We start from the raw sequence: 12294 nt of genomic DNA on the forward strand, positions 1-12294 counted from the left end.
GAATCTCCACACTGTTTTCCATGGTGGTTGTGCTAGTTTCCATTCTCACTAGCAGTGCTGATGTTCCCTTTTCACTGCATCCGCACCAACATCTATTATCTTTTTATTTTTCGATTACACTATTCTTGCAGGAGTTAGGTGGTGTTGCCTTGTGGTTTGATTTGCATTTCCCTGATCATTACTGATGTTCAGCATTTTTTTTCATGTTTGTTGACACTTTGTATGCCTTCTTTTGAGAATTGTCTATTCGTGTCCTTACCTCACCTTTCAATGGGATTGTTTGTTTTTTGTTACTGATTTGTTTGAGCTCATTGTAGATTCTGGATATTAGTCTTTTGTCAGATACATAGATTGTGAAGATTTTCTCCCGCTCTGTGGGTTGTCTGTTTACTTTGATGACTTTTCCCTTTACTGTGCAAAACTCTTTATTTAATTAAGCCCAGCTATTTTTTGTTTTTATTGCATTTGCTTTGCTTTTGGGTTCTTGGTCATAAAATTCTTACCTAAGTCAATGCCTAGAAGGGTTTCTCTGATGTTACCTTCTAGAATTTTTACTGTTATATCTTAGATTTAAGTTCTTGATCCACCTTGAGTTGATTTTTGTATAAGGTGAGAATCTAGTTTCATTGTCCTACACATGGCTAGGCAATTATCCCAGCACCATTTGATGAAAAGGGTGTCCTTTCCCCACTTTATGTTTTTGTTTGCTTTGTTGAAGGTCAGTTGGCTGTAAGTATTTGGGTTTATCTCTGGGTTCTCTATTCTGTTCCACTGATCTATGTGCCTATTTTTATACCAGTACCATGTTGTTTTGGTGACTATGGCCTTTTGGTATAGTTTGAAATCAGATAATGTAACACCTCCAGATTTGCTCTTTTTGCTTAGTCCTGCTTTGGCTATGTGGGCTCTTTTTCAGTTCCATATGAACTTTAGGACTGTTTTTTCTAATTCTATGAAGAAAGATGGTGGTATTTTAATGGACATTGCATTAAATTTGTAGATTGCTTTTGGCAGTATGGTTATTTTCACAATATTGATTCTACCCATCCATAAGCATTGGATGTGTTTCCATTTGTTTGTCTGACTCTCACTATCTCTCTTAGCCTATTCAGGCTGCTATAACAAAATACAATGAACTGAATAATTCACAAATAATATAAATTTATTTCTCATAGTTCTACAGCTTGGGAAGTTCAAAATCAAAGCACTGGCAGATTCAATGTCAATTGATGGCTGCTGGCTCCTTCCAAGATGGCACTTTCTTGCTGCATCTTCACATGGCTAAACATGGAAGAAGGGATGAACTCCCTCAAGCCCTTTTATAAGGACACTAATCCCGTTCATGAGGGCACAGCCCTCATGACATAATCACCTCCTAGTGGTCTCACCTGTTAATAATGTTGCATTGGAAATTAAGTTTCAACATGAACTTTAGAGGGATGCAAACATTCAAATTACAGCATTCTGCCCCTGGCTCCCCTAAATTCATGTTTTTCTCACTTACAAAATACGTTAATATCATTCCAATAGCCCCAAAAGTCTTAACTGAATTCAGCATCAACTTTAAAGTCTGAGTCCAAAGTCTCACCTAAATATCATCTAAATCAGACATGGCTGAGACTCAGTGAATGATCAATCTGAGGCAAACTTCCCCTACAGCTGTGAACCTGTGAAATCGAACAAGTTATATGCTTTCAGATTACAATAATGACTGGGCACAGTGGCTCAGGCCTGTAATCCCAGCACTTTGAAAGGAGAGGTGGGTGGATCATTTGAGGACAGGAGTTCGAGACCAGCCTGGCCAACATGGTGAAACCCTGTCTCGACTAAAAGTACAAAAATTCACCAGGCATGGTGCGGGTGCCTGTAATTCCAGCTACTGGGGAAGCTGAGGCAGAAGACTTGCTTGAACCGGGAAGTGGAGGATGCAGTGGGCCGAGATCGCGCCACTGCACTCCAGTCTGGGTGACAGAGTGAGAATCTGTCTCAAAAGAAAAAAAAATTACAATAGTGGGACAAGCAAAGGATGTACATTCTCATTCTAAAAGTGAGAAATAGGAAACATAGGAGTAACAGGTCTCAAGTAAGTCCAACACCTAACAAGGCAAACATTAAATATTAAGGCTTGAGAATGATCTTTGACTTCATGTCCCATCTTCTGAACACACTAGGGTTTACCCAGGTGGCCTCACCCCTGTGGCTTTGCTGGGCAAAACCCATGCATGAGCGGAGTTTGGAGTCATGTGGCTGTGGCTCTCCCAGGCTGATGTTGCATGTTGGTGGCTCTACCAATCTGGGGTCACAAAGATGGCCCTATTCTCATGGCTCCTTCAGACATTTCCCTAGGGGGGACTCTCTCCCACATGTATTGTACCTGGGCCCACGGGAGCCATACCCAAAGTGGTTGTGGGTCACTGCACCAGAATTTGTGAAGCAGAAACTTGAGGCAATACTAGGAAGTGGGCCCCAAGGTCCCGCAGACGCCCTGGGCTCCTGCTTTGAAATCACTCTGTCCTCAAGGGCCTGGCACTTTGGGCCTGTGATGGGAGTGGCAGCCTTGAAGATCTCCAGAATACCCTGGGGGTCATTCTTCCATTTTCTTAATTAATAGCATCTGACTTTCTTCTACCATGTTAATCTCCTTGTCAAACATTCGCTTGGTCACACTCTTGGTGTTCTCTCCCAACCATGGTTCTCATTCTTTACAACTTGACAAGGCTGAGAATTTTCCAAATATTTAAGTTCTGCTTCTTTTAATTATAAATTCCATCTTTAATTCACTTCTCTCTTCTCACAATTTATTACAACCAGTCAAGAGAAGCCATGCACTTCCTTCAACACTTTGCTTAGAGATTTCTCCTGCCAAATATCATATTTTATTGCTTATAAGAGAAACCAGGACATGAATACAATGTAACCAAGGATTTTGGGGGACCACTTATTAACTTATTTCTCTAGTTTTCACTCACTTGTTCCTCATTTCCATCTGACACTTCATCAGAATGTGCTTTACTGTCTATATTTTCTCTTCCTTTCTTTCTTTTTTTCTTTCTCTTGAGACAGGGTCTCACTCTGTTGCTTAGACTGGAAAGCAGTGGCACAATCATAGCTCACTGCAACCTCAACTTCCCAGGCTCAAGTAATACTCCTACCTTAGCCTCTTAGTAGCTGGGACTACAAGCATGCACCACCACGATTGGCTAGTTTTTAAAAATATATATTTTTAAAAAATATAAATGGAATCTCCCTACGTTGCCCAGGCTGGTCTTGGACTCCTGGGCTCAAGCAATCCTCCCACCTCAGCCTCCCAAAGTGCTGGGATTACACGCAGGAGCCACCATGCCAAGGCTACTGTCCATATTTCTGCCAACTTTCTGGTTCATGACCACTTAAGTAATCTCTTAGAAGATTGAGGGTTTCTCTACAACTCTTCTGAGTTCTCACCAAAAATCGCCCTTAATGCTCCATTCATGGCAATACAGGCTTTTTCTAGCCTGCTCCTCCAAATTGTTCCAGTCTGTGCTCATTACCCAGTTCCAACTCTGTTTTTACATTTTTAGGTATTTGTTACAGAGTACCCCATTCCTGGTACCAATATTCTGCTTCAGTTTGCTTGGGGCTACTATAACAAAACACCAAAGACTGGCCAAGTTATAAAGAACAGAAACTTATTTCTCACAGCTGAGGCTGGAAAGTCCAATGTCAAGGGGCCAACAGATTTGGTGTCTGGTGAGGGCTTGCTCCTTGCTTCTAAGACAGCACCTTCTTACTGCATCCTCACATGGCAAAAGGGAAAAAAAGATGAACCCACTCCCTCACGCCATTTTAAAAGGGCGCTAATCCAATTTATTAGGGCAGAGTCCTACCGACCCAACCGAGTCCTGAAAGCTCCACCTCTTAACACTATTGCATTGAGGATTAAGTTTCAACATGAATTTTGGAAGGACAAAAACATTCAAACCAGAGTGCTCTCTATCCTGTTTCATAAGCTAGAAATCCAGAAGTTATCTTGAATTCGCTCCTCTCTCACTCCCCATATATAATCCATCATCAAATCCCATAAATCCACCTTCTCAAATCTCTCTTGAGCCTGTCACTTCTTACCATCTCCACCAAAGTACCACCAACCTATTTTCACCTTTCACATGACCTACTAAATAACCTCCTAACTTGGCCTACCTACCTCCACTGCCCACTTCCCAATGTATTTGTCCGAACCACTTTTTCAAAAGGCAGCCCTGATCACATCATCCCTATGCTTAAATTACTTCAGTAGCTTCCCTTTAGTTTTAGGATGGAGACTAAAATCCTTAACCTGTCCTCCAGGCCCTATGTGGTCTGCTCTTGTTCCCATCCTTCAGCCTCCTCTTGCTTCACACAACCCCCAATTTCTTTCTGTTTAAGTCACACTGTAAATCTTTCAGTCCCAGATGCATCCTTCCATCTGCCTCAGGGGATTTACTGGAAGGCAGCTCCTGTGTCAGAGGAATAGCTGAAGCACCAGGGTAGGAGTCAACAGCTCCAGGACACAGGTAGTAGGAGAAAAATAAAGTGCCCTCATCAGGGCACCTATAACAGGAAATATCAGCTCCAACTACCACGCCACCCCATCACCCTTGCTTCACTATGCTTAAGATCCACAGTCCCAGAGGACAGTTCAATGGGTGTGGCTGGCTTGGGTCACATGTCCACACCTCGGCTAGGAAACTTTGAATAAAAATCCCCATAAAGCTTTAAACAACAGGAGAAAGTAATTCTCCAAGAGAAAATAGGCAGTTCTTACCGGAAGGAGGAAGAATGAATGCAGGGTGACCCCAAAATCAACAAATGTCCACTTAACATGTGTTCCCACTATCTGACATGCCTTCCTGTGTCCTCTTTGGTTAGTTAATTCTACTCAATTTTCAGAATCCCACCCAATTGTTCCTTCATTACAGTAGCCTTCTCTCACCTTCCCATGGGATCAATGTACTCTATTCTGTTATTTCATCACACTATTTCATAGCACTTGCTAGTGTTGTCGTTTTACATTTATTGGTGAATGTTCAAATGAAGTCATCTCTCCCAATAAGCTAAAGAGTTTGTGAGAGCAGAATCCATATCTGTTTGGTTCACTATGTTATCTACAGTGCCTAGCACAGGGCCTGGCAAAGCAAAGACACTCAACAGACATTCATTTAATGTAAGACTCAAAGCATATTTTCCCCACTGATATGAACCCTTAGAAGGCTAACACAGATAAATTTCTTATTTTTAATTTCAATAGTTTTGGGGGTAGAGGTAGTTTTTTGGTTACATAGATAAGTTCTTTAGTGGTGATTTCTGAGATTTTGGTGCACTTATCACCTGAGCAGTGTATACTGTACCCAATATGTAGTCTTTAATTCCTCGTTCCCCTACCAGCCTTCCTTCTGAGTCCCCAAAGTCCATTATTATCATTCTTAGGCCTTTGAGACCTCATAGCTTAGCTCACTTATAAGTGTGGACATACAATCTTTGGTTTTTCCATTCCTGAGTTACTTCACTTAGAATAATGGTCTCCAGTTCCATCCATGTTGCTGCAAACACCATTATTTTGTTTCGTTTTATAGCTGAGTAGTATGCCAGGGTGTATAAATACCATATTATCTTTATCCACTTGTTGGTTGATAGGCATTTAGTTTGGTTCCATATTTTTGCAATTGTGAATTATACTGCTTTAAACATGTGAAACACAGCTAAATTTCTAAACAAATATTTATTTCAAATTTATACTTCATTATATACATTTTATCATCTAATCTTTACAAGAATGCTGCAGAAACCCATTTTATACATAAAGAAACTGCAGCACAGGGAGTTAGGAAGTTTGTTTAAGATCACATACCTGATAAATAATCCATGACAGAGACAAACTCAGGTCTGTCTGATCCCAAAACTCAAGTTCAAAATTACTATGTGGTATTACCTCTCTAGAACACAAAGACCTTAAAGACAGAACTCATTCCTCTGTAAAATTGGCTTTCAAGTCGGTTCATTTTCATACAAATCTAGATATGCCCCATAAAACTTAGTTTAATTTGTAAAATACTGATCTATGGAGAGAATAAAACTCTAGGCAGATCCAATTTTACAGAGAATTTTAATGCTTACCAGACATCTTGCTTTTTCTGCTATTCATGGTAAGTGACCCTGAGCAGGAGTAAAGGAACAGAGACTGGTGATGGCATCATTTAAGGTAAGCTGTTCCCTAAATTTCAATTGTAAATCATATTTATAGATTATAAAAAATATTTTAATTTTCCCAAAAGAGCTTCACTTTTTCAGTGTTTTTTAAATAATAAGGGGATGCCGAAGCAACACAAAGAATGGTTTCGTTTCCCAGGACTTACTGGAGAAGGGACTGAGGCAGGATCAGCTACTGGGGAACATAGAACTCACTGGGAAAGGAAAAGCAAAACCCACAAATATAAGAAAGAGCATTTCTTCAGGTCAGCCACAGCAATGAGGCAGCCAAGATGCTTGTGAGGAGACAGTAAGGGTAATAAGGCAGTCTCTCGTTTTCTCATTTATTGCATGCTAGAGTCCTCAAGCCTGCTAAAGATTCAATGACAGGTAACAGTAACAATTGCTATTTGATGATCCTAGTGGTTTTCCTTAAAGGTCTCATTTTGTGGGAGGAGAAGCAAGGGGTGAATGTAAACTGACAGTGCCACAGTAGGAAACGAAGTCATCTAATACGTGTTCTAGATACATAACCAGGGTCTGACGTGGCTTTCTGTATTTAACGTGAAAGAGGTTGTGCCAACTCCCGGATCCGTTGAGGACACTGGGCTTTCAAAGCAGCTGGCTTAACTTTAAAGACGTCTGGATCATAATATACAATAGGCACAGGAGCCCTGAAATAAGGAAAAAGAAATCAACCTGAAATAAAGTGGAAAGAGAAGCTAACTAATGTTTCTCAAGTATCTACTGTATGTCAGGTACTGTGATATTATCGCACTTTATTTTCATGACCACCACTATATGGATAAGGGAATCAAGGCTCAGAGGAGTTAAATTAATGATCTATGGACAAATATAGATTTGCATGTCTGTCAGATTCCAAAACCTTTTCTCTTTCCCCAGAAAATAAATTCAAGAAGTTGCTCAGTTTTCAACTTGAGTTTTGAAATCAGGCAGACCTGAGTTTGTATCATTTACCATAAAATAATTTGGCAATGTTAAAACAAGCCAGAGCATTCTATAGTAGAATTAAGAAAATAAAATTTTTGAAGTTGGCCACGCTCAGCACCTTACCACCAAATAATTTTGTCACCAAGATAAAACCTTGATAACACACTTGATCATATTCTTCTCTTTGCTTTTTTAAAATTTTATTGCTTTTTTTGAGACAGGGTCTCACTCTGTCACCCAGTCTGGAGTACAGTGGTGCCATCTCTGCTCACTGCAGCCTCCTTCTCCCAGGCTCAAGTGATCCTCCTACCCCAGCCTCCAGAGTAGCTGGGACTACAGAACTATGCCACCACAACCAGCTATTCTTTTTTTGTATATTTAGTAGAGACAGAGTTTCACCATGTTTGCCCAAGCTGGTCTCAAACTCCTGGGCTCAAGTGATCTGCTTGTTTCGGCCTCCCAAAGTGGGAGCTGGGATTACAGGTGTGAGCCAACACGCCCATCCTTTTCTCTTTAATGAACAGAGAATAAGCTTCATTTCATCTGATGGCAAATTCATTTTTTAAAGGATAAATACATTATAGCAGTTTTAAAATGTCATTATATAAGACTAACGTATTTCCCTTTCCCTGAGCTCAAGACTTCCACAGCTTTTTCTGCCTCTTCTAGGTTTTGCTAATGATGCTTAAAAAGAGGGATCAGATGTTATCCTTCAAGGCAACAAAATTAATTGAGATTAGGGCAAGTTAAGAGGTCCTCCAAAAAATATATAGAAATGAGAGGCAATGTTTTTCTTTGTTAACTATATATTCTTATCTATTTTCATTAGGCCATACGTGTACATGATGCAAAACACTGGAAAAACACAAAAACCTATTTACTGAAAAATAAGTCTTCCTCCTATCCCAGTTCCCTAGACCCCCACAGGCAACCACTGTTACAAGCTTCTTGTATACCCTTCTGAGATACTACAGGCATATGCAAACAAATATATGGCACATATGTCTTTTTTTCTTTTTCTTTTTCTTTTTTTTTTGGAGGTGGAGTTTCACTGTTGTTACCCAGGCTGGAGTGCAATGGTGTGATCTCAGCTCATCGCAACCTCCACCTCCCAGGTTCAAGCAATTCTCCTGTCTCAGACTCCTGAGTAGCTGGCAATACAGGTGTGCGCCACTATGCCTAGCTAATTTTTGTATTTTTAGTAGAGACGGGGTTTCACCATGTTGACCAGGATGGTCTTGATCTCTTGACCTCGTGATCCACCCACCTTGGCCTCCCAAAGTGCTGTAATTATAGGCGTGAGCCACCGTGCCCAGCAAAGATTTTTTTTTTTTTTGGAGTGTCTTTTTTTCTTACACACATTGCAACATATTACATGCTGTGCTTAGAACTTGTTTTACTTAATTCTGTATGTTAGATAAATAATTCCATACACATATTTATAGGGCTGTCTTTTAGATCTTAAGTTTCTTTTTCTTTTTTCCTTTCTTTTTCTTAGAGCCAGGGTTGTCTCGCTCTATTGCCTGGGCTGGAGTGTATTGGTATATACCATAGCTCACTGTAACTTCAAACTCCTGGACTCAGTGACTTCCTGCCTCAGCTTCCCAAGTTGCTAGGACTACAGGCACATGACACCACACCTGGATAATTATTTTTTATTTTTTTGAATAAATGGGGTCTCATTTTGTTGTCCATGCTGGTGTAAAACTCCTGGGCTCAAGCAATCCTCCCACCTCTCCCTCCCAAAGTGTTTGGATTACAGGTATGAGCCACCATGCCTGGTCGGGTTTTTTTTAGAATTTTTTGTAGAGTCAGGGGTCTCACTATGTTGCCCAGGATGGTCTCTAACTACTAGCCTCAAGCTATCCTCCTGCCTTGGCCTCCCAAAGCACTGGGATTACAGATGTGATCCACCTGCCCCATCCTAGATCTAAGTTATAATACCTAACTTTTAACTGTAAAAGTTTTCGCTAACCTTTTAACTGTAGCGTTATGTTTAGGGTAAGAATACCACAGTTGGGTCATAATAAATGTAATGCATTAAGTAAGATGTTTTTGAATTTTTTTTTTTTGTATTTCTACAACTCTTTTCATTTGTTTTACTAGGTCAGCTTTCTCCCTCTCCCCAGAACCCCAGCCTTTCCTGTCCCACTTTAGCCTGAAATCGACATACCTCTTATTTGGATTAGCTAGTTCCTGAATCCTGGGCGATGCTTTGCAATGAGTAGCAGCATAAGATACTGGCCAGTGGGCATCGTGATCAGGTAGATAATCTTGATGAACAGACTTGGACTTAGCTAGAGCTATCGTTCGGGGGCTAGGTTTAGCTAGCATGGCAGCAGGGGTTACCTACAGTGGAAACAAAGAGACACAAAAATATATCCCAAATTTTACATTTCTCTATGTCTACAGCTGTATCCCTACTTGAGTCACAATCATTTCTCTTCTGGATTACTGCACCTGGTCTGCCTGCTCCCATCCTTGCTCCTGTACGCTGCAGCCTGCCATGACGGTTACATGAGTGTGTTCCACGAGCCAGACAGTGTTCTAAGTGCTTTACTAAATCATTCCCACTTAATCATCATAACAACTTCATGGGCTAAGTACTTTCTAGAGCCTAAATCAAATCAAGTCACTACCAGTATTGCCCTACCAGATACAGATGGAGCTGGAAGCCAAATCAGATCAGGTCACTACCAGGCTTTAAACCCATCCTGTTGTTTCCCATCTTGCTAAAAATAATACTTAGGCCCAGCCAAGCACAATGGCTTGTGTCTGTTATTCCAGCACTTTGGGAGGCTGAGATGGGCAGATTACTTGAGCCAAGGAGTTGAAGACTAGCCTGGGCAAAATGGCAAAACCCCATCTCTACAAAACACAACAAAACACCACAAAAATTAGCTGGTTTACTTTCTCACCAACAGTATAAAAGCATTCCTTTTTTTTTCTTATATATATATATATATATATATTTTTTTTTTTTAATTATACTTTAGGTTCTGGGATACCTGTGCAGATCATGCAGGATTGTTTCATAGGTACACACATGGCAATGTGGTTTGCTGCCTCCATCCCCCCAACACCTATATCTGGCATTTCTCCCCATGTTATCCCTCCCCCAGCACCCCCCAACAAACCCCAGTGTGTGATGTTCCCCTCCCTGTGTCCATGTGTTCTCATTGTTTAACATCTGCATATAAGTGAGAACATGTGGTGTTTGGTTTTCTGTTCTTGTGTCAGTTTGCTGAGAATGATGGTGTCCAGATTCATCCATGTCCCTACAAAAGACACAAACTCATCTTTTTTATGGCTGCATAGTATTCCATGGTGTATATGTGCCACATTTTCTTTGTCCAGTCTATCATTGATGGGCATTTGGGTTGGTTCCAGGTCTTTGCTACTGTAAACAGTGCCACAATGAACATACATGTGCATGTGTCTTTAAAATGGAACAATTTATAATCCTTTGGATATATATCCAGTAATGGGATTGCTGGGTCAAACAGAATTTCTATTTCTAAGGCCTTGAGGAATCACCACACTGTCTTCCACAATGGTTGAACTAATTTACACTCCCACCAACAGTGTAAAAGTGTTTCTATTTCTCCACATCCTCTCCAGCGTCTGCTGTCTCCAAATTTTTTAATACTTGCCATTCTAACTGGTGTAAGATGGTATCTCAATGTGGTTTTGATTTGCATTTCTCTAATGCTCAGTGATGTTAAGGTTTTTTTCATATGTTTGTTGGCCACATAAATGTCTTCTTTAGAGAAGTGTCTGCAGCACTATTCACGATAGCAAAGACATGGAACCAACCCAAATGCTCATCAATGATAGACTGTATAAAGAAAACGTGGTAAATACACACCATGGAATATACGCAGCCATAAAAAAGAATGAGATCATGTCCTTTGCAGGGATATGGATGGAGCTGGAAGCCATCATCATCAGCAAACTAACACAGGGACAGAAAACCAAACACCACATAGTCTCACTCATAAGTGGGAAGTGAACAATGAGAACACACGGACACAGGAAGGGGAACAACAGACACCAGGGCCTGTCAGGGGCAGGGAGTGTGTGTGAGGGGAGGGAGAGCATTAGGACAAATAGCTAATGCATGTGGGGCTTAAAACCTAGGTGACAGGTTGATAGGTGCAGGAAACCACCATGGCACATGTATACCTATGTAACAAATCAGCAAATTCTGCACATGTATCCTGGAACTTAAAATAAAAAAAAGTTTTTTAAATAATAAAAAATAATTTTGAGCAAAAAAAAAAAAATTAGCTGGGGATGGTAGTGCATGTCTATTGTCACAGCTACTCAGGAGGCTGAGGTGGGAGGATCACTTGAGCCCAGGGAGGTTGAGGCTGCAGTAAGCCATGATAGCACCACTGCTCTCCAGCCTGGGTGACAGAGTGAGATTCTGTCTTTAAAAAAATACATATACTAATACTAAATGTATTAGTCTATTTTCATACTGCTATGAAGAAATATCTGAGACTAGATATTTAATAAAGAAAAAGAGGTTTAACGGGTTCACAGTTTCACAAGGCTGGGGAGGCCTCACCATCATGGCAGAAGGCAAAGGAGGAGCAAAGGCATGTCTTACATGGCAGCAGGCAAGAGAGAGCATGAGAGCCCAGTGAAGGGGGAAGCCCATTATAAAACCATCGGATCTCATGAGAACTCACTCACTGTCATGAGAACAGCATGGGGGAAACCACCCCCATGATTCAATTATCTCCACCTGGTCCTTCCCTTGACATGTGGGGATTATTACAATTCAAGGTGAGATCTGGGTGGGGATACAGAGCCAAACCATATCACAGGTTCCTTCTGTGGCCTACAAGGCCCTACACGATTTGCCTGCTGCCTCACCCCTCTGACCTCATCTTCCTCCTCTCCTCCCCTTGATTCCTATGATTCCAGCCACACAGGACTCCTGCACTAGCTCCTTTCCTCCTGGGACCTTTGCACTTGCTAGTTCTCCTTGAAAAAACTTCCCTCAGCCTTGGCTTGGCTGCCTCTCCCTCACTCAAGTCTCTAGTCTCAAACATCACATCCTCAAGGTCTTCCCTGACTAGCCAAGACAGATCAGCCTAATTACCCTCTTTGCAGTACTTACTTAATCTT

At 41.0% G+C, this 12294-nt stretch overlaps 1 protein-coding gene across 1 annotated transcript in view; it reads right to left on the reverse strand.

Moving 5' to 3' along the window:
- Positions 1 to 5722: 5722 nt before the first annotated feature.
- Positions 5723 to 12294, reverse strand: part of SPMAP2L (sperm microtubule associated protein 2 like) — a 76706-nt gene continuing 70134 nt past the window's right edge. The window contains exons 8-9 of the mRNA XM_002745809.7: positions 9329 to 9504; positions 5723 to 6878 (exon numbers count right to left, since the gene is read on the reverse strand). Coding sequence (XP_002745855.4) covers positions 6764 to 6878; positions 9329 to 9504 — 291 coding nt within the window. The 3' untranslated portion in view covers positions 5723 to 6763. The remainder of the gene's footprint in view (positions 6879 to 9328; positions 9505 to 12294) is intronic.

The sequence above is a fragment of the Callithrix jacchus genome, chromosome 3 (assembly GCF_049354715.1).
Source record: "Callithrix jacchus isolate 240 chromosome 3, calJac240_pri, whole genome shotgun sequence".
Classification (NCBI taxonomy): domain Eukaryota; kingdom Metazoa; phylum Chordata; class Mammalia; order Primates; family Cebidae; genus Callithrix; species Callithrix jacchus.